General features: G+C 43.4%; 1 protein-coding gene across 2 annotated transcripts in view; it reads right to left on the minus strand.

Moving 5' to 3' along the window:
- CFAP43 (cilia and flagella associated protein 43) overlaps positions 1-26,989 on the minus strand; it is an 87,662-nt gene that overhangs the window by 44,759 nt on the left and 15,914 nt on the right. For both annotated transcript variants that reach the window (XM_040405592.1, XM_040405599.1), the window contains exons 7-19: positions 24,292-24,374; positions 23,503-23,634; positions 14,669-14,785; positions 13,167-13,247; positions 12,938-13,086; positions 11,739-11,842; positions 9,675-9,830; positions 7,982-8,151; positions 7,418-7,573; positions 5,971-6,101; positions 3,482-3,635; positions 2,033-2,122; positions 336-413 (exon numbers count right to left, since the gene is read on the minus strand). In XM_040405592.1, the coding sequence (XP_040261526.1) occupies positions 336-413; positions 2,033-2,122; positions 3,482-3,635; positions 5,971-6,101; positions 7,418-7,573; positions 7,982-8,151; positions 9,675-9,830; positions 11,739-11,842; positions 12,938-13,086; positions 13,167-13,247; positions 14,669-14,785; positions 23,503-23,634; positions 24,292-24,374 (1,601 nt within the window). The remainder of the gene's footprint in view (positions 1-335; positions 414-2,032; positions 2,123-3,481; positions 3,636-5,970; positions 6,102-7,417; positions 7,574-7,981; positions 8,152-9,674; positions 9,831-11,738; positions 11,843-12,937; positions 13,087-13,166; positions 13,248-14,668; positions 14,786-23,502; positions 23,635-24,291; positions 24,375-26,989) is intronic.

The following is a 26,989-nucleotide window of genomic DNA, read 5'->3' on the forward strand; positions in this document are numbered from 1 at the left end:
GTGAGAGATGAATTTGCTAACCAGGGGTCGTGGTTTTACTGTGCAATGAAACTACTGTATGCAGACGCTCTAATGAATATATTAGTAAGTTGCCTGTATTCCCATTCCTTTGGAAAGATTATATATACAACTGCAAACTTGTGGACAGGAGATAAGTTTGTGTTGTTTGAAAACCCCTTTAAAGAAATACTGAGGATTCCATCACTGATGCTCATTTGCTTTTGTATATGAGTGTGAATGAACTAAGATCATTTGATTGAATATTTCCATGATAATATTGACTGGTTATAAAAAGTGGTGACAGAAGTTCTTTAGATAATATCAAATATGCTTACTTTCTGCCTTAGTCCTTTTATGCCATTCTTGAGATTCTTCTTTTGGTTGGCATATTTCTCCTCTTCTTCTTTTATAGCCTTTAATGTGTATAATTGGAAATGATTACTCATTAATAAATTGTGTTTTCATGAAATATCTTAATACAATTCCAATATTTTCAACCTACAATGGGCCATCAGGCAGAGACACTGCTCATCGGTGGTGCATGCAGTTGGCCGGTAGACTGGTAAAACACCAGTGAGACAATGAGCAAGCACTACATTACTGAACTGATTGGCAGGTTAGTAATGCCTCTCTCAAACACAGCACACTGTGAGGGTATGTCCACAGGATGGATTCAAAGGCCCAGATCTACTAATCATAAACATGGTATAAGCGAATTATCACATGGGATCAGGCTGGATGATAAATCTTGTGCAGGGATAGACACTTTCCTCTGGTTCTATACAAACTACTGGTTAGCTTACTTTGAGACCGTTTTTTAGGCCAGAATTGTGCAGAGATTTTGGTGCAAATAGTGCATGTTTGGCCCTGCAACCTTTCCTGTGAAGCTCCATTCACTTTCTGCTAAACCCCATCCATTTGTGGGGCATGTTGGAAAAGAGTGTAGAAACCTTAGATGTGGCAAATTGCAACAATTTACGCCACTTTTTTAGACAGATTTTTAACACATATACAGTAGTAAATCTGGACAAATGTGTATTTTCCATTGCATATCCAAGTCTGACCTGCAGATGTGCCATGGCAGCTGAAGGCATCCTATGTTCATATGTGCCTGGATTGCTAATAAAAATTATGTTTTAATATAAGCAAATGAGCCTCTAGGAGCAACAGGGGAGTTGCCGTTGCCATCTAGAGGCTCAGCTCTCTCTGCAACTGCTGTGCTCTCTGCACTTTGATTGACAGGGCCAGGTAGTGTAAACCTGACCACACCTGGTCCTGACTTCTCCTAAAATCTCACACTGTGCCATGCGCTTCAGTATCTGGCCCAGGTGCAGTACAGGAAAGAGGTTCAAAATACATGTTGTAAAATATGTTAACCATATACTGGAAGTGGCAAGCAGCAAGACATGTTTTACATGCGGTGAATGGCGGGTACAATCATTACAACTTTGAAAGTGCCAGGTCAGAGACCTACTTTCTCATTGAATTCTAATGGGAAATGAGAGGCTGTGGTGCCTAACCGCATCACGACTGCACGGCGTTGTCATACCCAAACAGCGCACGCTCCCCAGAACCTGGTCAGTCTAATGGGAATATAGATAGATGACACCATGCAAGTGCGGTCACCACAGCAGAACCATGGCAATAACTTTGCATCAGGGACTATGGGATGTGACTGCTGAAATGGGAACACTCTTTTTAAATCTAGGACCCCAGTGCTGCAAATGCACAGGGCTGATCAGTGGGCCTGAGGGCTGCATATTGATATGTTAAAATGCCTTGGTCTGTGACCTGCGCTGGTCCTCAGTGCATTAGATGTATGTATGTCATTTGGCACAAATTACTTTAGACATTTTGACAATGACTGCTCCTGACAACAGCTGACAAAATCTAACATGTCTGACACTTTAACAGATACAGACATTCAGTGTCTGTCATGATCATTCACATAAAAAAAGGTTGGCAGAAATTTTTATAACGGGTCTTTTTGGTTGTGTAAAAATGTATAGTGTATGGTCAACTTTACACTTACTTCAGCAAATTTGTGATCAAGCCAAGTGGGATCTGGTGAGCTTGTGTAGCTGTCATCTTGCTCAGTCATCTCAACGCTAAGCTGGATTTCCTAACCAAAGATCACAGTATTAAATTCAGGTACATCTAAGACTCAATCAATACTATACCATCAATATCATCATATAAAGTACTAGAAATTGCAAAAAGAAAAATCTAAATTATCATTAAAAAAACAACATTTTACTTTCAAATGCTAAAGTGTTTCGGAGAAAACATGGGAGACGTGTCCACTGGGCAGCTCCCCTCTGCCCTCTCTTACCCAGCGTGGCCTGAGTGACATGTCTCTATACCTGTTATCTTTATTTTGTGTGACAGTATAGGAGTAAAGTAGTGTTAATGGTCAGTTATGATTTGCAATTAACTCACACGCACTCCAAAAACACTTCTGCTTTCATTTTGTGTCGAGTTGGGCAATATATGTGTTGGGGAGGCAAGTGATCAGCTGAGAGCCATGGGACGTGTGGGCAGCAGGAATTGCACCTGCCTCTAGTTGTAAGGGAAACTTTCCACAAAATTATGGCCAGTCAGTATTGCAGAGATTTCTTCTTAGGGTCCATTCAGACGTCCGTAGTTCTGGGTCCGGATCCGTTCCGCAATTTTGTGGATTGGATGAGGACCCAGTTATTTCAAAGGGGCCAGAAAAGATGCGAACAGCACACCACGTACTGGCCGCATCCGTAGGTCCGTTCCACGGCCCCGCAAAAAAGACAGAGCATGTCCTATTCGGACAAGAATAGGCATTTCTATCACAGGGCTGGCCATGTGCGGTCCACAAAATGCGGAACGCACACGGCCGGTGTTTTGTGTTTCCGCAATTTGCGGACCGCAAAACACTTAATGGACCCTTAGTGTTGCTAAGAGCAGTATGACCACCCTGCCTTCTTCCTATAGAGCATCCTGGTTCAATCTCCAGAGGTTCAGGCCATCCACATGATGTAAAAGAAAACATGGTTCCTCAGTCCAGTCCAGGTCCTTTCATTGCTCCATGCCGTAAGCAATTATGCGTTTTGCTTGTAAACTCTTATGCTATCTTGGTGCTTACATGAGCTTAACGTTGGCCAACCACATCAGTTTCACAGGGATCAGCTGACTATCAAATGTGAATTGGGGCCTCCTGACTTATTCCAAAAGGAAGATGTTGGGGAAAAAGGATTGGGCATGTTGCATTTCAACATTCCTGATCCTTTGTTACTGTGAGAGACAATCCGCTGCCATAATGATTATGGAAGAGTGGAGATCTGTCAGACTAGTTCATGTGTGTGACCAGCACTAGTTATGTTTCATCTCATGTTTGTCCCTGGACAAAGCTGATGCCTGCTCCAAAGGAGAGCAATAAATTGCTCTTTCCTGGGAGAATAGGGTATTTCATTTTCTCAAGTAAATATATTTAGCTAGTTCACAAATGTACCTCTTGGTCCGTTGCAAGTGAGAGATCTGAATCAGGGCTCCATGGTGGCATTTTCCGTAAAGCCTCATCTTCCACAAATGTAATACCTTGAAGGGAAATGCTCAGAGTCCGACCATATTCAAAAGCTTCATTCACTACATTATTTCCAGGATGTCTGCAAAGCATTATGCACAATGATTACACTTTGTTGTGTACACACACAAACCATACTTCTAATACTTAGGGAACAAACATAACGTATACCAGCATCTATAACTGTTCATGTGTCAACCATCTGCTAATTTCAGCTTACTAATTTCATCTGATGATTTTGATTCACGTATTGTTTCTAGGTCCCTCAGTGTTTCTCAAATAGTGGGGCGCGCCCCCCAGGGGGGGCGCCAGGCTCCGTAGAGGGGGGCGCCGGGCGGCCGACAGCTCGCAGTGTGTAATATGCGGCAGGGAGATGAGCGCTTCCATTGTGGAAGCGCTCATCTCCCTTCCTCTGATCAGAGGCCGGCGCAGGCGCTGGACTCGATGTACGGAGCGGGGGCTGGGGGAGGGACTGGGAGGAGGAGCTGGGGGCCGGCAATAGCGGTGGGGCGGTGAGGTCACTGTACTATAGCCCCGCCCCACCGCTCCCTCCGGTATACTATTATAAAATGTATTCTTGAATTGAAAGTAATTAAACATGCCCCCCTCACTCATAATAGTACCGTACAACGAATTTCTTCTGTATAATGCCGGCAGGCAGGCCGGGCGGCCGGCGCGTCCCTCAGTGACGTCACTTGTCTGCGCCGCCTGCTTTATGAATGAAGCAGACGGCGCAGACAAGTGACGTCACTGAGGGACGCGCCGGCCGCCCGGCCCGCCTGCCGGCATTATACAGAAGAAATTCGTTGTACGGTACTATTATGAGTGAGGGGGGCATGTTTAATAACTTTAAACGGCGGCGGTGGGCACACGGAATGGCACAGTTAAGGGGTGGGGGTCTGTGGATGGCACTGTTATGGGCTGGGGGGGGGCACTGTGGATGGCACTGTTATGGGGTGGGGGTCTGTGGATGGCACATATATAACAGTGCCAGCCACAGATCCCCCTGTAACAGTGCCATCCACAGATCCCCCTGTAACAGTGCCATCCACAGATCCCCCCCATAAGTGTCCGTCATCCACAGATCCCCCCCATAAGTGTCCGTCATCCACAGATCCCCCCCATAAGTGTCCGTCATCCACAGATCCCCCCCATAAGTGTCCGTCATCCACAGATCCCCCCCATAAGTGTCCGTCATCCACAGATCCCCCCCATAAGTGTCCGTCATCCACAGATCCCCCCCATAAGTGTCCGTCATCCACAGATCCCCCCCATAAGTGTCCGTCATCCACAGATCCTCCCCATAAGTGTCCGTCATCCACAGATCCTCCCCATAAGTGTCCGTCATCCACAGATCCCCCCCATAAGTGTCCGTCATCCACAGATCCCCCCATAAGAGTCCGTCATCCACAGATCCCCCCCATAAGTGTCCGTCATCCACAGTTCCCCCATAAGTGTCCGTTATCCACAGATCCCCCCATAAGTGTCCGTCATCCACAGATCCCCCCATAAGTGTCCGTCATCCACAGATCCCCCCATAAGTGTCCGTCATCCACAGATCCCCCCATAAGTGTCCGTCATCCACAGATCCCCCATAAGTGTCCGTCATCCACAAGCAGCGTCCCACACGGCGTTGGTTGCCTAGCAACTCTACGGCTGGAGAGAGGGAGCCCCAGTAGCAGTACTTATAACAATTTTATAGACAAATGATACTATTTACAGTCGCGCGCGCGGGGGCGCGAAATGTTTTCTTCTTCCTAGGGGGGGGCATGACAGAAAATAATTGAGAAGCACTGCTTTACAGGGAGCAGTGGATTGTCGTGAAGGAAGCGTTCCTTCCCGATGATCTGCTGCCAGTCCATTCATTGGTTAAAGGGGTTCTGCAGTTTGTTTAAACTGATGATCTATCCTCTGGATAGATCATCAGCATCTGATCGGCGGGGGTCCGACACCCGGGACCCCCCGCCGATCAGCTGTTTGAGAAGGCAGCGGCTCTCCAGGAGTGCTGCGGCATTCTCACTGTTTACCGCTGGCCCAGTGACGTCACGACTTGTATCAACTGGCCTGGGCGCGGCTAAGCTCCATTCAAATGAACAGAGCTTAACTCCGCCCAGGCCAGTTGATACAAGTCGTGACGTCACTGGGCCAGCGGTAAACAGTTAGAAGGCCGCGGCGCTGTTGGAGCGCCGCTGCCCTCACAAACAGCTGAACGGCGGGGGTCCTGGGTGTCGGACCCTGCCGATCAGATGCTGATGATCTATCCAGAGGATAGATCATCAGTTAAAACAAACTGTAGAACCCCTTTAATCGGCAGTACATTTCAATCTCCGGATAATCGCTAACAAGCGTTCCTATGAACGCTCGTTAGCAATTATCTTTAGGACTCTCGGCCCGTGTGAAGGGCCCTTTAGACTCACCTCCATGTTAGACAAACAACTGTACCATCCCCCACTCCTGTAGTAATGAGTGCGTGTCCATCTAAAGAAAATGCCATTGAGCCAATGCCTCCTGTGAGGTATGAATGGCAACACACCCGAGCAAAGGTTTCCTGGAAAACACAGAACCGATAACATAAGACTTTATTGATCCCAATAAGCCAAAATCTACCAATATTGAGGAGAAACTGAAATCGACATAAAAAAGTGCAAATGTTTTCTCCAAGAAATACTATGTTATACCTCTTCTTGTAATATAATATACAGTTATTAGGGGCAAGTGGTAGCTCTGTCACCTTCCAGCACTATGCAGTCACCCTATTATTGCCTGCAGGCATTTCTAATGTGAAATGAGAGGCTGTGGTGCCTAACCGCATCACGACTGGGTTGTCCAAGATAGTTAAAAATCTCCTATAATAAAAAAATGATGTTATACTCACCCCTTTCTCCAGCGCCATCCTCTGTGACGCTGGTCCAGTTTACAAACTGCAGCAGTGAAATGCCAGTATACATGGGCGTCCAAGCTCCTGATATTGATGACCTATCCTCAGACTAGGTCATTAACATCCAAATGGTGGGGGTCTGACACCCTGCACCCCCCAGTTTAGCTGTTCCCTGTAGCCTCCGATACCAGAACTACCATTTTAAACAGAACTGGAAGCACAGCTCTGTTATTCACTTCACCTTTCCATATTATGGCTGATTGGTGTAATTCATATACCAAAATTTACATATCTTTATTTTGTGCTAAAATTGAGTTTCTCGCCAGTTCTAACTGGAAATGAACTCTTCAGCAAATAGAATTAATCATGTAGAGAAAGTTAATACAAGGCACATACTAATGTATTGTGATTGTCCATATTGCCTCCTTTGCTGGATTGATTCATTTTTCCATGGGTTACAGCCACCGCTGCAGCGCAGATACGAGGTAGCAGGGATGAGATCTGCTTCGCATGCATTCCTATCTGCTTTCCCATGGTCCTGGCCAGGCAGGCTGACACTTTTTCCTATAGTGTACAAGCACAGCCTCCACTGCTGGATTGTAGGGTGACAATAACGGCTGGAAATGAGCAGTGTATAAAAATGAAGCAAACCAGCAAATGAGGCAGTATGGGTAATTGCAATACATTAGTGAGTGCCTTGTATTAACTTTCTCCACATGATAAATGCCACTTGCTGAAGTGACACAACCCCTTCAGACACACGCATTTCAGAAACACTTCTGCTTTCATTTTGTATGGAGTTGGGCTATATGTGTTGGTGGAGCACATATATGTGCACTCATGCTGCATAGTTGGCACTTTTCACCAGGAAGATTCTTTTCCATCATTAGCCATTACTACACATATAATAACAAATAATGAGTGATTACAACTAATTCTGTCCCTCTGCTTTACAAATGTATTAATTGTACTCTACGTGAACTTACCAAACTTAAAGAATCTTGAAGATACAACATACCATCTGCTGCTGATACTGACAGCCATTTATGATGAGGAGACAAGCAGAGGTAGCCAGGTCCCAGCTGGCTTCCCTGAATTTTTTTTTCTGCCGGCAGAACTTTGACCGCATCACCAGATGTTTCCTAGAGATAAATGTACTGGTTATTAGTTTCTTCTACAATGTACTGACATCTATCTATAAGGACATAGCCTGGGTACTAATAGTACACGGGCAGTAGGACATGGGCAGTGTACCCTAAGAACATACGGTAATATGGCCTTCAATGGACCCAGGCTGTCCAAGCATAAATGGTACAGGCAGAGTTCATGTCACATGGTTAGCAAGAAGTAGGAATCTGTTGGAAGGGAGTATGACTGCAGGACCAGGTTATGTGGAAGATGCATAGGACTGCTTAGGAGCTCTATACACTAAAATGTAGGGTATTTTTTCAAGTCTTCCACTGACGTTTCGGTGGTAATGTATGGTCATTTCCAATACTAATGTAATGTATGTCCACTTCCAATACCAATTATTAAAAGAAGAAATGTACCTTTGGCAGGGCAAACTTGTAAAGAAATGGTGAGTCACTGCAGTGACCATAGACAGAATTGCCATTGCTTCCCAGAACGGCTGAAAATAAAAGCTGCTCCACCCTGTATTGGCACTTTTGGATCATGGTGTCTTTAAACATCCCACGCTGATCAACATATTCATTGGGACCTATTACAAAGAGAGAGATCGCTTCACAACCGAGCATTAAGGAGGAGGAACGTTTCTAATCTTTTACATGTCTACCAATCCCACCTAAAGCTGGGTTCACACATGCTTTTCATGTGTAGTATGTTTTTTTTTTTTTGCTTTGATTTAGACAGATTGGAAAGCTAAAGAGAAACTGATATCAGTTTTTCAATCCACATCTCACTGACCTGAATAAAAGAAAAAAGTGATCATGATGAATTCTATACACGTTATATTGTCAACCAGCCTCACACTTCCGATTTGTCGGCTGAATGGCATTCAACTGACAGCTATTCCTTCTACCCCTTATTCCCACTCAATGTTTTCAATGAGGAGTGGAGATAAAGGGTAGGTTAACAAATGCAGTAAGAACCCCAGCAGTCTATTCCGGCAGAGGAAAAGGCTACCAGAATTTACTTTATCGGACATTGCTGGATACTACCGCATACCGCCAGATCCCCAATGACTATAATGGGATCCGACAGGGAACCACTGCATGCAGTATTTTTTGCCCAGCAGAAGGCAAGTATTTTTGCCAGAAACCAGTTGGATCTCAGCTGGATCCCACTGTAGTCAATAGGGATCAGGCAGTATGCAGCAGTAAACGGCAATGTCGGATACGGTAAACTCCAGTAGTTTGTTCCCCTGCCGGCACAGACTACCGGAGTTCACAATGCACATGTAAATGTAGGCTAACCCTCTGCCAGGCATTTGAGAACCCCCTCCACACACACATTAGACGGTCACCCGGTCCTGTTGAAATTGGCAGGTTTGGTTGAAAATAATCTAATGTGCATGACTAGCATTAGGCTTGGCTTACATATGCAGAGTTTAGCCCCGACCAGACAGACATCAGCTTAGCTTCCCATTTACATACTTTACAGGGATATTATGTTATTTGACTTGAAGAACTGTTCCCATTTATTGTTAAGGAAATGACAGCTACAATCTACAGTTGTGTAAGGAAGACCTAGTAACTGGACAAGATCAACAAGACTGTGCTGAAAATCTCTCTATTCGCAGTTCAAGGGTGACATTTTTAGACTGTACGTGTCCAAAAGGCTGCAATGAAACTTACAGAGGTTATCCCATGAGTAATGTTGCAGTTACGCTGCGAGATGCTGAAGACAGGATTTCCCTAGCAACATTCAGTTAGAGGATTGCTGAGGAAACGCTTTACATGCATTTTACTAATAAAAATGTACAGAATTCTAAAGTATATTATTATATTCACCATCCCTATGTATTCAAAAATGAGATGACAGTTATAGTCCCTGTAGTGTTGCCAGACACAAAGTGCCCCCAATAGTGCAAGCCACAGAATAAAAGTGTCAGCTGCACACAGTCCAACCACTATAGTGCCAGCCATATAATGCCCACTTCTAACAATGCAGTCACACAATGCCCTCTCTAACAGCACTCTAACATGCCCTTTGAGAGTCGCACAGAACTACTGGTGTCATGATGGTTTAGTGCCACATGACACAGTTTACATGAGCTCTTACTCTGCATGTTTTTCAGCGTCAGAGAAAACAATTCCAGCTGGGTGCCTCCCTCCTCTTCTTCCTTCTCCCCCATGGGGCAGACAAGAGCCAGGGCTTTAATTTGCGGTGAATCCACTGAGCTTAGTAATGACAATGACAAAATATCTCCACCAACCACTGAAAGAGAAAAGATGTGTCCATGTAAAACCTGCAGAACGAACAGCAATTATTTTTCTCCCTTTCAGTAGTCAACAAGCTGGACCCTTAGTATATAAGCTTGTAGAGTCAAACCCTGGACCCTTAGTATATAAGCTTGTAGAGTCAAACCCTGGACCCTTAGTACATAAGCTTGTAGAGTCAAACCCTGGACCCTTAGTATATAAGCTTGTAGAGTCAAACCCTGGACCCTTAGTATATAAGCTTGTAGAGTCAAACCTTGGACCCTTAGTATATAAGCTTGTAGAGTCAAACCCTGGACCCTTAGTATATAAGCTTGTAGAGTCAAACCCTGGACCCTTAGTACATAAGCTTGTAGAGTCAAACCCTGGACCCTTAGTATATAAGCTTGTAGAGTCAAACCCTGGACCCTTAGTTTTATAAGCTTGTAGAGTCAAACCCTGGACCCTTAGTATATAAGCTTGTAGAGTCAAACCCTGGACCCTTAGTATATAAGCTTGTAGAGTCAAACCCTGGACCCTTATTATATAAGCTTGTAGAGTCAAACCCTGGACCCTTAGTATATAAGCTTGTAGAGTCAAACCCTGGACCCTTAGTACATAAGCTTGTAGAGTCAAACCCTGGACCCTTAGTATATAAGCTTGTAGAGTCAAGCCCTGGACCCTTAGTATATAAGCTTGTAGAGTCAAACCCTGGACCCTTAGTATATAAGCTTGTAGAGTCAAACCTTGGACCCTTATTATATAAGCTTGTAGAGTCAAACCCTGGACCCTTAGTATATAAGCTTGTAGAGTCAAACCCTGGACCCTTAGTATATAAGCTTGTAGAGTCAAACCCTGGACCCTTAGTATATAAGCTTGTAGAGTCAAACCCTGGACCCTTAGTATATAAGCTTGTAGAGGCAAACCCTGGACCCTTAGTATATAAGCTTGTAGAGGCAAACCCTGGACCCTTAGTATATAAGCTTGTAGAGTCAAACCCTGGACCCTTAGTATATAAGCTTGTAGAGTCAAGGCAGACTATCACGACGTACACCCACTCATCAATGTGAGTAGCAACAACACTGGGTTCCCGGTGAAATAATACTCAGCTCCATTGCATATGTGAGCTCTCCGTCTATTTCCTATTAGTATTGTGACTTTTCATTACACCTAAGGGCCCTATCACACGGGCAAGGATTCTGCGCGGGTGCAAAGTGTGAAGTGAACGCATTGCACCTGCACTGAATCCGGACCCATTCACTTCAATGGAGCTGTGCAGATGAGCGGTGATTTTCACGCATCACTTGTGCGTTGCGTTAAAATCGCAGCATGTTCTACAGGGTGGGCCATTTATATGGATACACCTTAATAAAATGGGAATGGTTGGTGATATTAACTTCCTGTTTGTGGCACATTAGTATATGTGAGGGGGGAAACTTTTCAAGATGGGTGGTGACCATGGCGGCCATTTTGAAGTCGGACATTTTGAATCCAACTCTTGTTTTTTCAATAGGAAGAGGGTCATGTGACACATCAAACTTATTGGGAATTTCACAAGAAAAACAATGGTTCGGGTCTGGGTATCACATTCAGTTTTTTCTCACGAGCGTGTAAAACACATTGCACTCGCACGGAAAAAACTGAACATCGGAATGCAATCGCAGTCAAAACTGACTGGAATTGTGTACCTACTCGTGCGGTTTTCCCGCAATGCACACGCAACGCATCCGGAGCAAATCCGGAACGCCCGTATGAAAGAGGCCTAAGAAGGTTAAAATGCTTTCCTAATTCAGCAAACAACTGATCAACATAATTGTGATCCACCCTGGTAAGATCAGGCCAATCTACAATGTGTGTACAGTGCATGAACTGGGGATATTTAGCACATGACACAGATTGTACTGGAAAAGCTATTCTAGATCATTACCTGTGTATCCAAGAACCTGGAATGAACATGATGGCCTTGCATCCAGAATGAATATGTGTCCATCTGCAGCCCCGGTCATAAGAACACTGCCTTTTTGATCAAAACTAATGAAATAAAACAGGAAAATAAAAAAAACTATATTATTATTCAAAATGGTTGAAATGATTATAATTTGTAATGGTGAGGTAAAATTACCGTCAGCACTGACACCTACACGAACTAAGTTAACAGGGTATGTTCAGGTACAGGGTCCTATTATGTATGAAGACAAGTTAAAGGACACAAATTTTTTTTATTTTTTTGGGGAGGATGAGAGGGGAGTGTTTACAGGGTCTTATCAAGCATCAAGGGAAACAGTCTGAATTGGGCCCCATGCACACAATGGTATTTTTTGGTCCCCATTCCGATGGCGCTGCAAAAGATGTGGACAGCACACCCGTGTGCTTTCTGTATCCGTAATGTCCGTAACATTAGAACTGGCTGATATTTTTTGTCCTATGATATAAATCTAGTACTGACAGTGATTGTTAGAGAATAGGGACTTAGGGGTTTCTGGAGTTTTCCAGTTCTTTAAAATTGCTAGCCTATCCTTACACCATCTAAATTGATTGGCGTCTGTCCGACTCTTGGTACACATGCCGACCAGTTGTTTGAAGATTCACTCCATTGTTTATTAGGCCCAACTCAGACTGTGCACGTTACAGTCCCCTAAAGTTTTGTCCCACTTATGGTAAGTAACGAGACTGAGCATTGCAAACAGTCCAGTGGATGTGGTGCCTATCGGCCCCTTCATATAGCTCATCAGCAGGGGTGCCAAGATCCACACCAACCGATATTGATGGTCTAAGCCTACCGGTTTTAAACAGTCCATCAAGCCCGTATACTCTACCCTTCATTCTCAGTACTGGACTTACATCCTGGAACCTAAAAATGACCGGCCTTCCAGAGATGGCATAGTGCAGTAGAATAAGCTATTTCTATATGCTGCTACTGAACTACATAACATACATAAATGAATGGAGACTACTACATCCAATCATAGCCTGGCTCTAGGGTTTATTCTTTGTGCCTAAGGGAAAATCCACCTTTCCATTATATACATGACTCTTCAAAACTACCGTGAGAATGTGCCTGGGGGCTGCCTTAGGCTTGTATCATCAGAATAAGATGGAAGCAGTCATATGATCATAGGGACTCACAGCAGATGCAGCACAGGGACATGAGAAAGTCTCTTCCTTGCAATTATTCGAGGAGCTTTTACTTTAACAACATCAACAAAGAAGACATGCCCACTGCTGCTCCCAATCGCTGCATAATGGGAAGATGGGCAGCATGCCATGCAAGTTGCCTAGGAAAAGAAAAGTCAATGTAGATGAAGAATCACATGAATGACTGTGGGCCAGGACATTACCTCAGAGGAACAAATACCTGTATATCAATATTTAGTGAGCTGATGTTCGCTCCGTCCTCCAGTGACCAGATCTGCACTCCTCCTGATCGGCCAACGCTCTTTAAGTAGAAGACATTAATTCTTAAGTGCAATTTGTTTAAAAGAAAGTTAGCTGTTATACATACTTTATCTTCCAGCTGTAAACTACTACATGAACTGCTTCAAGGTGAGCATACATGTTAGATAGCTGTCACCGGAGCGCACGCTTAGCCGACTGTATTTCTACCGACTATACATGCATACTCGGATCAGCCGAACATACATGTGCTCTCAACAGGGAAAGGGGAATAAACGGCTGACAAAGACCTCTAAAGGTGGCTTATCTCCTCCCAGAGCAAAGGATTGGGCATTTGAACTAGAACATGGCCAATCCTTCTTTTCCACTGGGTGAGTTGGGACACCATCATACACATCAGAGGGTCAGTCGGTCCAGCTGAAATTGGCAGGTTCAGCCTACATTCATCTAATGCGTATGCCCACCTTTACCATTAAAGTGTGTAGAAGAGATACTTGTGGAAATGTCAGTGGGAAAAATTTGTGACAAGTGGTGATAACTGGTGTGTCAAGGATTCACACAATCAACCCCCACGGCTGGATCCGTTATTGAGGTCTCATGTTACTAAAAAAAAGACTTTCCTTTCAATCTGGCTTTTATTCCTTTGCCACAGAATGGAGCTAGGTGCTTAAAAATGTAATCATCTGCAGATCTTAGCGACACCTGCTACTTCCTCCGTTTACATAACCTTATGGCTTGTCTTTCTTGGTGCTGCAATTTCAATGTTGAGGATTGTATATACATTAAAGCCCTTCTGTAAAGCATGCTACTACCTGAAGCTTTCCCAGCACAAGGGGAGAGTAGGCGTAGGCTGTTTTCCGTAGAAATAGTAACAGAATACATATTACACCTGGTAGTGTCTGTATTCTGTCACTAAAGAGAGCTTCATCAATACATTAACCAGAAAGGAGTCCATATTTTGCAGATGGTACCAGGGAATAGCTGAATGGAATCGATTGGAATCGGAGTTCTTGACACCAATCCCTGTAATAAATGGACTGGTCGCACCTATAAATCTGATTTAGGCCTCATGCACATGACCGTTGTGTGTTTTGCGGTCCGCAAAGCGCGAATCCGCAAAACACGGATGGCGTCTGTGTGCGTTCTGCAATTTGCAGAATGGCATGGACAGCCTTAAATATAACTGCCTATTCTTGTCCGTAAAGCGCGGAACGGAGCAACGGATTTGGACAGCACACAGAGTGCTGTCCGCATCTTTTGCGGCCCCATTGAAGTGAATGGATCTGGATGCGGAACAAAACAACGGCCGTGTGCATGAGGCCTTAGGAATGATCCATACACATATTGCAATGAATACTGTTTTGCTTTGTTTTTGCAAATCAAAGCAAAGCAGAATTTTCACTTTAACTATTATATTCAATGTAATAATGTACACTCATTTCATAGTAGTGAATACTGACTCACCAGGCAGTACTTGTTTCCATTTGTCAAAAAATCAGCAGCAGTCAGTTTGTCATTACAAGTATTCAGTATCTGAATGGGGTCTCCAGACTGTTTGATGTTATATATATACACAGAACCCTAATCCAAATACACAAAAAATCAATGTAAAATCATCATTCCATTGTATTAACATATCATAATACACAAAAAAACATATTGCACCTAGAAGGAGCTGTTGGAATTGAAGGAAACTTTATATGTTTGAATATAATGATGATATATGTAAGTGATTACATATTTATTAAGTTTATTGGGGAAAACTACAATTGATAGGAGGCTCTAGTACCCTGTTGGGCCTGGATACAAGATGAGATAAGGTTGGGCATGGAGGCACAGTGGTTCAGTATGGTATCCTGCAGCACGTGTCCACAGATGTTGCAGCTAGGCCTGGAGATCCTGCATGCTCGTTGCTGAAGCTGTTATCCCAGCTGGTCCCATAAATGCTCGATTGGCGATAAATCTGGTGACCAGGCAGGCCCAGGAAGTGTTGCAATCTGGTAGAGACATTCCCGGCAAGCATTATCCTGCAGAAAAATGCCAGTTGGAAGCCCTGTCATGAGAGGCACCATATGTGGCCGCAGGATGTCCTATACATATCACTGAGCTGTTAGTGTCAATCATATCACTACTAGTGGTGACGACTGTCATATGCAAAGGCTCCTCAAATGATGACATCAGTAGGGGCAGGATTGAAGCTCACACCACGAGGCCTCCATACTCAAACTCAACTTTCGTCAAATCCCAAACAGAACCTGGATTTGTTGTTAAAGACAATACGGTTCCGGTCCATAGCAGCACAGGCTTCTTGTTCATGACACCACTACAAACTAAGGCAAGGGTGGCTGGCTGTCAATGGTTGGACACATAATTGGCACCATTACATCAAATTTACTTCTGCTAAGTGCCTGGAAATGGTCTGGGCAGAGACGGGTATGTAATGAAGGTGCCACTTTTTTTCTGTATGGTGGAGAATGAAACTGTGGTAGCTGTTTGTGCTTGTTGGCACAGCAAATGACCCTCACTACTGGTCGTCTGTCTAGACCGTCTGGAGCCTGTTTACTTTGTGTGCGTCCCCTTATGTAACAACTGCTCCCAACATCTCCTAACAGCTAGGTCAGTAAGGCAATTCACTGAAACCACCATCCTGATTCTCTCAGTCCAGTGATGTGCTGCTCTCCAACTTGGTCAACTAGGCAAAACATGAGTGCATCGCAGAGGCATTTCTAGCAGTCCATGACCTGTCACCTAGAGGTACATTAGCCAAAAGTAGCCTCTGAGAGACTTTTTATAGGTCAACGAAGAAACACTTTTACGCCCTCTTGTGGCAAGACCCAGTGTCTATCTGCCAGAGACATAACTGCATGTTAGTTTTGCAGCAATCGATATTTCTATCTGGGTACGATATTTTTTTGGCAGTGAGTGTAATAATCATCTGTAATTGTATGGTGTTACAGAACACTATTAAACTTTCCTGGAGCCATACCTTTTTTTTACTTTTCCACATGAGAGCTTGTTTTTTGCCGGATAAGTTGTACTTTTTAATGTCACCATTTAATATAGGATACAATGTATTGGGAAGCGGGGAAAAAATTCAAAATGGGGTGAAATTGGAAAAAAATACTAAATTAAGCCACAGTTTTATGGGTTTGTCCCTACAGCAGAAAAACTGACCTGTGCCCTTAATGCTCTGGGTCAGTGCGATTACAATGATACCCCATATGTATAGGTTTTTTTTTATGTCTAAATAGTGCAAAAATAAATTTAAACTTTGAAAAAATAAATCTTTTCCATCACTATATTCTGACCCCCATAACTTTTTTATAGTAATGATTACTGAGCTGTATCAGGGTTTATTTTTTGCGGGACGATCTGTAGTTTTTATTGATACCATTTTGTAGTATTTCTATAATTTAATAGTACAGGTATTTTTGGACGCGGTGATGCCCATGATATTTATATATTTTATTGTTTATGTATTTATTTTTTTGATTCTAGGAAAAGGGGGGTGATTTAAATTTTTTCATTTTTTTTATATTTTTTTTAACTTTTTTTAAACTTTTAGGAGGTATACAAAATACAGTACTCAGATTATTATTATTATTTATTATTAAAGCTCCATTCATTCCATAGCACTGTACATATGATAAGCGGTGCACATACATAATACAGACAATTACACTAATCAAACAAAACAAGTTACAAACTGGTACAGAAGGAGAGAGGGCCCTGCCCGTGAGGGCTTACAATCTACATGGTATGGGTGAAGGACACAGTAGGTGCGGGTTAAGTTGGTCATGGCGGTATAAAGGCAGCAGGGTCACTGGTTGTAGGATTGATGACAACTTATACTGTATTCCCATTTAATGACAGTATGAGTTGATTGTGCATATATCCTATGTTGGCCTGCCACCAGCTGGCCAACATAGGAACTACAATTCTAATATGCTAGGTCTCTTCAGAGAGACTTAGTGTATTAGAATGATACACGGGGATGTCGGTCTTAACCCAAAAGTGAGCTTTCACGTTTTTCGCTATTTAGATGCCGTCACGGCATCTAAAGGCTTAAATGACTGGAATCGGCATTATTGCTGGTCGCGTACATTACCCGCAGGCCTCTGCTGTTTGAAACAGCAGAGACCTGCCAGTTATGCGCAAGCGGGCACCATGTTTAAAGGCCCTCCCAAGTGTTAAAGGGGCTATATCCTGAAAAATATTCTAGATTTTTCAGACCAGCATCTGGATCTGAATACTTTTGTAATTGCATGCAATTAAAAATGTATTATAGCTACTGAGATATTCAATAAAATTATCTGTATAGCGCCACCTGCTGTTTGATCCTTTGCTCATTTCTCCTTCCACCTTACTTAGGTGGTCACAAAGAATCAGTTTAAATCTTCAACTGCCCCCGCCATATCTTCTGTTAGAAGCTGTGACAGTTACAGTGACAAGCATGTATAATGTGCTTTTCTCACAGGGACTCAAAGTGCAGGGATAGCTGTGTGGTTGGGGCGACTCCCTGGGAAGTCAGTGGCTGCCATATAGGCACCTGACCCCAACACACAAAGGACACTAGGGTCAATTTTGGAGGAAGCCATTTGCCTATGAAAGAAAGGACATGCCCTTGAGCTGCCAGCCTGAAATAAATCTAGCAAACAATCGGAGAAATGAATGGGAAGATCTCACATAGTACATTACAAATTGTATAGTGTGTACCCAGAAAGCTACTTATCAAACGAAAGTTATTTAATTATTCCTGTACTGCGGCATTATGTGTGCAAAATATATGCATGTTTTTCTTTTTTCTTTGTTATACCTGTGCTATGATATCTAGGTGTGTTTTTTATCCCAGTACCGTAATATCACTATGTTTATAGTCTCTGTACTGTGACACCACTGTGTTTATTATCCCCGTACTGTGATATCACTATGTTTATTATCTCTGTACTATGACATCATTATGTTTTATTATCCCTGTACTTTGACATCACTGTGTTTATTATTGTCACACCCGTGTGTAGGAGGGAGACACCACACCGGACGAAGAAGGAGAGGGAACAAGGAACAAGGCCTGAAAGCAAGGGACGAAAAAAGGACACCTCCTAGTCAAATCCCTAGTCATATTCCTCACTGGCTATCAGTATGAACAGACCCCAAAGGTAGGTGAGTTCATACACCGGAGTACCTAGAGTTCTAACTCACCCTATAATACCCTGGCGATAGTGACAGGACCGAGACTACCTGTTCCTCCAGAAAGAAAGGACGACCAGGAGTCTCCCTCAGGCCTACAACAAAGGGCAGGGGAAAAACAACACACAGATAAACCAAAACAAAATGCAAAAGGGAAAGGAAACACTTAACTTTCCAGTAGCTATGGCAGCAACAGGAACTCAGCCTAGAACCAAACACCAGCAGACCAAAGATACCACTGAAGCTATAAACTACACAGCATTGTGGGAGAAACAACTATAAATAAGGAAAGTTAAATGACTACAATAGCAACACCTGGAGGTTAGAGGTGTGGCCAGTATCAGAAACAACACAGACATCTATTGATCCACAAGGAAACCTGTCAGATTAAAGCACGTGTTGCCAGTCTCACAGATCTTCTGTCACCCATTGTCGCGGGGACATCCGTATGTCTCTGTACGTCCTTGACAATTCTCCCTGTGCTGTGACATCACTGTGTATTTTATCTCTGTATTGTGACATCACCTTGTATATTATCCCTTTAATTTGACATCACTGTGATAATTGACTCTGTACTGTGACATCACTATGTTTATTATCCCTGCACTGTGACATCACTTATTATATTTCCTGTACTGTGACATCACTGTGTTTACTATCCCTTCACTGTCACATCATTGTGTTTATTATCCCTGCACGGTGACATCGCTGACTATTTTCCTTGCTCTGTGACATCACTGTGTTTATTATCCCTGTACTGTGATATCACTTATTATATTTCCTGTACTGTGACATCACTGTGTTTATTATCCCTGTACTGTGATATCACTTATTATATTTCCTGTACTGTGACATCACTGTGTTTGTTATCCCTGTACTGTGATATCACTTATATTTCCTGCACTGTGACATCATTGTGTTTATTATCCCTGCACTGTGACATCGCTGACTATTTTCCTTGCACTGTGACATCACTGTGTTTATTATCCCTGTACTGTGATATCACTTATTATATTTCCTACACTGTGACATCACTGTGTTTACTATCCCTGTACTGTGACATCGCTGACTATTTTCCTTGCACTGTGACATCATTGTGTTTATTATCCCTGCACTGTGACATCACTGTGTTTATTATCCCTGCACTGTGACATCATTGTGTTTATTATCCCTGCATTGTGACATCGCTGACTATTTTCCTTGCTCTGTGACATCACTGTGTTTATTATCCCTGCATTGTGACATCGCTGACTATTTTCCTTGCACTGTGACATCACTGTGTTTATTATCCCTGCACTGTGACATCACTGACTATTTTCCTTGCTCTGTGACATCACTGTGTTTATTATCCCTGTACTGTGATATCACTTATTATATTTCCTGCACTGTGACATCATTGTGTTTATTATCCCTGCACTGTGACATCACTTATTATATTTCCTGCACTGTGACATCATTGTGTTTATTATCCCTGCACTGTGACATCGCTGACTATTTTCCTTGCACTGTGACATCACTGTGTTTATTATCCCTGTACTGTGATATCACTTATTATATTTCCTACACTGTGACATCACTGTGTTTACTATCCCTGTACTGTGACATCGCTGACTATTTTCCTTGCACTGTGACATCATTGTGTTTATTATCCCTGCACTGTGACATCACTGTGTTTATTATCCCTGCACTGTGACATCATTGTGTTTATTATCCCTGCATTGTGACATCGCTGACTATTTTCCTTGCACTGTGACATCACTGTGTTTATTATCCCTGCATTGTGACATCGCTGACTATTTTCCTTGCACTGTGACATCATTGTGTTTATTATCCCTGCACTGTGACATCACTGACTATTTTCCTTGCTCTGTGACATCACTGTGTTTATTATCCCTGCATTGTGACATCGCTGACTATTTTCCTTGCACTGTGACATCACTGTGTTTATTATCCCTGCACTGTGACATCACTGACTATTTTCCTTGCTCTGTGACATCACTGTGTTTATTATCCCTGTACTGTGATATCACTTATTATATTTCCTGCACTGTGACATCATTGTGTTTATTATCCCTGCACTGTGATATCACTTATTATATTTCCTGCACTGTGACATCATTGTGTTTATTATCCCTGCACTGTGACATCACTGTGTTTACTATCCCTTCACTGTGACATCATTGTGTTTATTATCCCTGCACTGTGACATCGCTGACTATTTTCCTTGCTCTGTGACATCACTGTGTTTATTATCCCTGTACTGTGATATCACTTATTATATTTCCAGCTCTGTGACATCACTGTGTTTATTATCCCTGTACTGTGAAATCACTTATTATATTTCCTGCACTGTGACATCATTGTGTTTATTATCCCTGCACTGTGACATCGCTGACTATTTTCCTTGCACTGTGACATCATTGTGTTTATTATCCCTGCACTGTGACATCACTGTGTTTATTATCCCTGCACTGTGACATCATTGTGTTTATTATCCCTGCATTGTGACATCGCTGACTATTTTCCTTGCACTGTGACATCACTGTGTTTATTATCCCTGTACTGTGACATCGCTGACTATTTTCCTTGCACTGTGACATCATTGTGTTTATTATCCCTGCACTGTGACATCACTGACTATTTTCCTTGCTCTGTGACATCACTGTGTTTATTATCCCTGCATTGTGACATCGCTGACTATTTTCCTTGCACTGTGACATCACTGTGTTTATTATCCCTGCATTGTGACATCGCTGACTATTTTCCTTGCACTGTGACATCACTGTGTTTATTATCCCTGCACTGTGACATCACTGACTATTTTCCTTGCTCTGTGACATCACTGTGTTTATTATCCCTGTACTGTGATATCACTTATTATATTTCCTGCACTGTGACATCATTGTGTTTATTATCCCTGCACTGTGACATCACTTATTATATTTCCTGCACTGTGACATCATTGTGTTTATTATCCCTGCACTGTGATATCACTTATTATATTTCCTGCACTGTGACATTATTGTGTTTATTATCCCTGCACTGTGACATCACTGTGTTTACTATCCCTTCACTGTGATATCACTTATTATATTTCCTGCACTGTGACATCACTGTGTTTACTATCCCTTCACTGTGACATCATTGTGTTTATTATCCCTGCACTGTGACATCGCTGACTATTTTCCTTGCTCTGTGACATCACTGTGTTTATTATCCCTGTACTGTGATATCACTTATTATATTTCCAGCACTGTGATATCACTGTGTTTATTATCCCTGCACTGTGACATCACTGTGTTTATTATCCCTGTACTGTGATATCACTTATTATATTTCCAGCACTGTGACATCATTGTGTTTATTATCCCTGCACTGTGACATCACTGTGTTTATTATCCCTGTACTGTGATATCACTTATTATATTTCCTGCACTGTGACATCATTGTGTTTACTATCCCTGCACTGTGACATCATTGTGTTTATTATCCCTGCATTGTGACATCGCTGACTATTTTCCTTGCACTGGTCACTAGTCAAACAGGTTAGCTTTACATAGGGAGTCAGCGGCTGGCACAGAGAGAGCAAAGGTAGGCTGAGAAACCTGTCTCTGAATCTTTGCATGCTGAAGACAGACTCTCCTTAGCAATGCTCACTTACAACTGTTGCTTAGGACATCCTTTAGAGGGAGTTTAAAATATCCATTATACAAAATAACAAAGTATATTGCAAAAGTTATAAACATCAATGTCCCTACACATATTTTTATAAAAAGCTGAAATCACACACTTTAAAACTGTATAGAACATTAGGTAATATTTCATACAATAAATAACTTTTATTTGCTAAAACCATAATACACCTTTTAAGTGGCACTGGCGGATGCAACCCTGTAGTTACAGAGATCATGAAGCCTAATTGTGGATAACCACCATCTGGTTAAGGGTCCATTCACATGTCCGCAAGTGTTTTGCGGTCCGCAAATTGCGGATCTGCAAAACACAGACACCGGCCATGTGCGTTCTGCATTTTGCGGACCGCACATGGACGGCACCCAGGCAGCCTCCCTGATGTTAGCATGCTCCGATGCTCTTCTTTACCCTGCAAAGGATCGCGCAGGGCAAGCGATCTTTTATTTACAATAACACACTGCCGAACGGAGGCTTCCGCCCAGCAGTGTATTCGGTGAAGTCACCGGCTCTGATGGGCGGGCATTAGCGCTGCCCTAGCCGTTTTACAGGCTAGGGCAGCGCTAAAGCCCGCCCATCAGTGCCAGTGATGTCACCGTGCTCACTGTTGGGCGGAAGCCTCTGCCTGGCAGCCCTAAGAGGAGCCTGGTTCGTCACCGGAACTCCAGAAAATGGCTTTGCACTGCGCGATTTAGCGCAGGGCAAAGCAGAGCATCGGAACATGAGCTGCTCCGATGCTCAAGTTAAATAGACTCTTCAATAAAATAAAATAACAAATAACACAACAGAAAAATAAAATAAAAAAGATAGAGTTCACCACTGTGTTTTCTTCTTTTTTGGCGTCGCAGACCACTGAGATTTTATTCTGTTTTATGCCTATTGATCTTATACCTTTGTGAGTATAATAAAAGCTATTACCATTGGAAACATTGGTGGACCTTCACTATGAGCCTGCACCTTTATATCTACAGAGGGGTGGTTTGTGACTGAGATTATCCTCCTGTGGAACCTCGTTGTTTGGCATCACCTAAAAGCTGTCGTTTCGTATCCTGATCAAGTCCTTTGAATCACAGCCAAGTGAGGCAGCGCGACACCTTCCTTTGAACCATCAAGTTAAATAGAAATGCCTTTTCTTGTCCGTGTCTGCGGACAAGAATAGGACATGTTCTATTTTTTTGTGGAACGGAAGTAAGGATGCAGAACGGAAGTGCGGATGCGGACAGCACACTTTCCCATTGAAAATGAATGGGTCTGGATCCGTTCCGCAACGTTGTGGAACGGATCTGGACCAATTTTGCGGACGTGTGAATGGAACCTTACAGAGGAGCAGAGAACAACTATTTGGTATAGATAATCAGGTCATGTAAGGTCAATGACGAAAGATTTGAAGTGACAGTAATTCTGATGTGGACTCATACCTTTTGTGTTGCAATGGATAGCGCCTTGTAATTTGGCGAAAAACTGATGCACTCAATAGGTTCCTTTGCATTCCAACATTCCTTCATTTTAAACTCTGAACCTTTTATGGAGCATACCCATAAAATGCCATCCTAAATATGAATATCAATAAATGTAAGAATGCCATTCATAATTATAAATGCAACGTCTTTCAACTATAACATTGCCACCAAATTTGGCCACAAAAAAAGTAAAATTTATAGATTTATTCTATTTATCCAGATTTATTCTTATTCACGAAAATAATAATTCCTTGTAACACTGGTTAATTAATTGTAAATCTCTATTGTGTATCCCAATCACAGCAATAAAGTAAACCACGATCTCCCAGTAGATCTCAAACCAGAAACCAGTACACCTCAATGGTGGACTCCTGCTGGCCCCACCACAGAAGTGAGAAAACTGCAAGTGCGTAAAAGCTCAAAAATAGTACAGCAACCCGTGAGTGCTGACCAGTGCAGTTAGCTGGTATGGGTCTCTGGAACCTGGCAGCTAATATACTGTACAGTGAAATCACAGGAACTGGTATCTGCAAGTGCCCTTGTATCAGTATGTGAGTTTTCCTGTGATTTTAAAATACTGTGCACAGTAGTACAGATCAGGGATGTGGGAAGGAGCAGCGCGTTCCTGTTCCTGTATGAAGAACGTTCGGCAGTTTTTTCTGACAGACACGGGTTCTTCACTTCTGCATGGCCAATGTGGATGGAAACATTATGTAGCAATTGACTGTTTAACTAATAGAGACTTACGCTTCCGCCTATGTATAGTCCATCCCTGTGAAGAGCCATAGTTTTAATGTTTCCCTCATATAAAGCAGCTCTTGGTGTCTCCCCTGGAAAAAGAAAAAAATTCTATCACAGGATAATACTATGTTCAGTGCTTATTTTGGTGAAAATAAATATAGAATAATTTTGCTATTAAAGGGGTTTTCCGAGATTCAAATATTGAAGACTAAGGCTACTTTCACACTTGCGGCAGGACGGATCCGACAGGCTGTTCACCCTGTCGGATCCGTCCTTCCGATATTTCGCCGTACCGCCGCTCCGTCCCCATTGACTATAATGGGGACGGGGGCGGAGCTCCGACGCAGTACGGCAGTTCGCGGTGAGAGGCCGCCGGACTAAAAAGTCGGACATGCAGGACTTTTAGTCCGGCGGCCTTTCGCCGTGCACTGCCGTGCTGCGCTGGAGCTCGGCCCCCATCCCCATTATAGTCAATGGGAACAGAGCGGCGGTCCGGCGGCACAGTGAAATAGCGGAAGGACGGATCCGACAGGGTGAACAGCCTGTCGGATCCGTCCTGCCGCAAGTGTGAAAGTAGCCTCACTCTTAGGATCGGTGAGGTTTGGCCCCCTGACGATCAGCTGTTTGAGGAGGCCTCCTCGCAGCTTACCAGGCACGTAGCCGCCCACTGGATAGCGGATGTGCTTGGTATCGCAACTCAGCCCCATTCACTTGAATGTGACTGATTTGCGCCTAGGCCGTGTGACCGATGAACGTGATGTCACTGGCATAAGAAGGGAGTGCTGGGAGTCGAACCCCGGCAGATCTGATACTGAGGAACGATCCTGAGGACACCATATCAAATGCAGGCCAAGTTCCAATAGGGCTGAGTATATGTATGTTAACATGCAAATGGAGATATGCACAACATTGTTATATAATACCACAGCTTAATTAAAGTGAACCTGCTCGGAAATTTGGGCTGTCCTATCTGACAGCAGCATATGATAGGAGAGAAGCTGAGCTCTGTGATACATAAGGTTGTATGATTTGGAGCAGGATTTCTGAATAAAAAGTAGAGTAGAGCCTGATAGGACTCCTAGGAGAGATAGTGGGAGTCCTGATTACCCCACCCACACAGGATGATTGACAGCCTTCTCTCTACACATATTGATAAATGGTGTCAAGCACTGTGCACGGGCAGAGTTATCAGGTTTCTCTTTTTTTTTTTTTTTTAAAGGAGTCCTAGCACAACTTACTCTGCTTTAGGCCTCATGCACACGACTGCTGTTGTGTTCCGTGTCCGTTGTTCCGTTTTTCGTGATTTTCTGCGGACCCATTGACTTTCAATAGGTCCGTTGAAAACTCGGCTAATGCACCGTTTGTCATCTGCTTCCGTGTTTCCAGTCCGTCAAAAAAATATAACCTGTCCTATTTTTTTCACGGAAAACGGTTCGCAGACCCATTCAAATCAATGGGACCGTGAAAAAACGCGGAGGAACACAAGATTGTCATCCGCGTCCGCGTCCGTTTTTTCCTATCATTTGCATGGCAAACTTGACTTAGGGCTCTTTCACACTTGCGTTATTGTCTTCCGGCATAGAGTTCCGTCGTCGGGGCTCTATGCCGGAAGAATCCTGATCAGTTTTATCCTAATGCATTCTGAATGGAGAGAAATCCGTTCAGGATGCATCAGGATGTCTTCAGTTCCGGAACGGAACGTTTGTTGGCCGGAGAAAATACCGCAGCATGCTGCGCTTTTTGCTCCGGCCAAAAATCCGGAACACTTGCCGCAAGGCCGGATCCGGAATTAATGCCCATTTGAAGGCATTGATCCGGATCCGGCCTTAAGCTAAACGTCGTTTCGGCGCATTGCCGGAGCCGACATTTAGCTTTTTCAGAGTGGTTACCATGGCTGCCGGGACGCTAAAGTCCTGACAGCCATGGTAAAGTGTAGCGGGGAGCGGGGGAGCAGCATACTTACCGTCCGTGCGGCTCCCCGGGCGCTCCAGAGTGACGTCAGGGCGCCCCACGCTCATGGATGACGTGTCGCATGGATCACGTCATCCATGCGCATGGGGCGTTTTGACGTCATTCTGGAGCGCCCCGGGAGCCGCACGGACTGTAAGTATACCGCTCCCCTGCTCCCCGCTCCTACTATGGCAACCAGGACTTTAATAGCGTCCTGGGTGCCATAGTAACACTGAAAGCATTTGGAAGACGGTTCCGTCTTCAAATGCTTTCAGTACACTTGCGTTTTTCCGGATCCGGCGGGCACCGGAAGTGCATGCCGGATCCCAACAATGCAAGTGTGAAAGAGGCCTTAGACTTTTTTTTAACTTTCCTTCATGTCTGGTGATCCTCCAAAAATAAAGGAAAACACACGGAAACAAAAACGGAAACGGATCACGGAACAACGGAACCCCATTTTGCGGAACGGAACACAACAACGGTCGTGTGCATGAGGCCTTATACTAAGAAACTCTACTCCAAATTATACAAATTGAGCTCAGATTCTCTCCCTCTATCACATAATGATATCAGATGGCAAGTAGAAATCACTTGACAGGTTCACTTTTTCACTAACTTATTACACAACTTTGCATAAATCAATAGTATAAGCTACCACAAGAGGCTCTGTAATGTGTCTTATCAGTGAGAAATGTCTAATTCTCATGTTATGAGCTGTTTACCTCCCACTCCTCTTGCTAATTGCTTTTCACAT

This window comes from Bufo bufo, chromosome 1 (genome assembly GCF_905171765.1).
Source record: "Bufo bufo chromosome 1, aBufBuf1.1, whole genome shotgun sequence".
Lineage (NCBI taxonomy): Eukaryota > Metazoa > Chordata > Amphibia > Anura > Bufonidae > Bufo > Bufo bufo.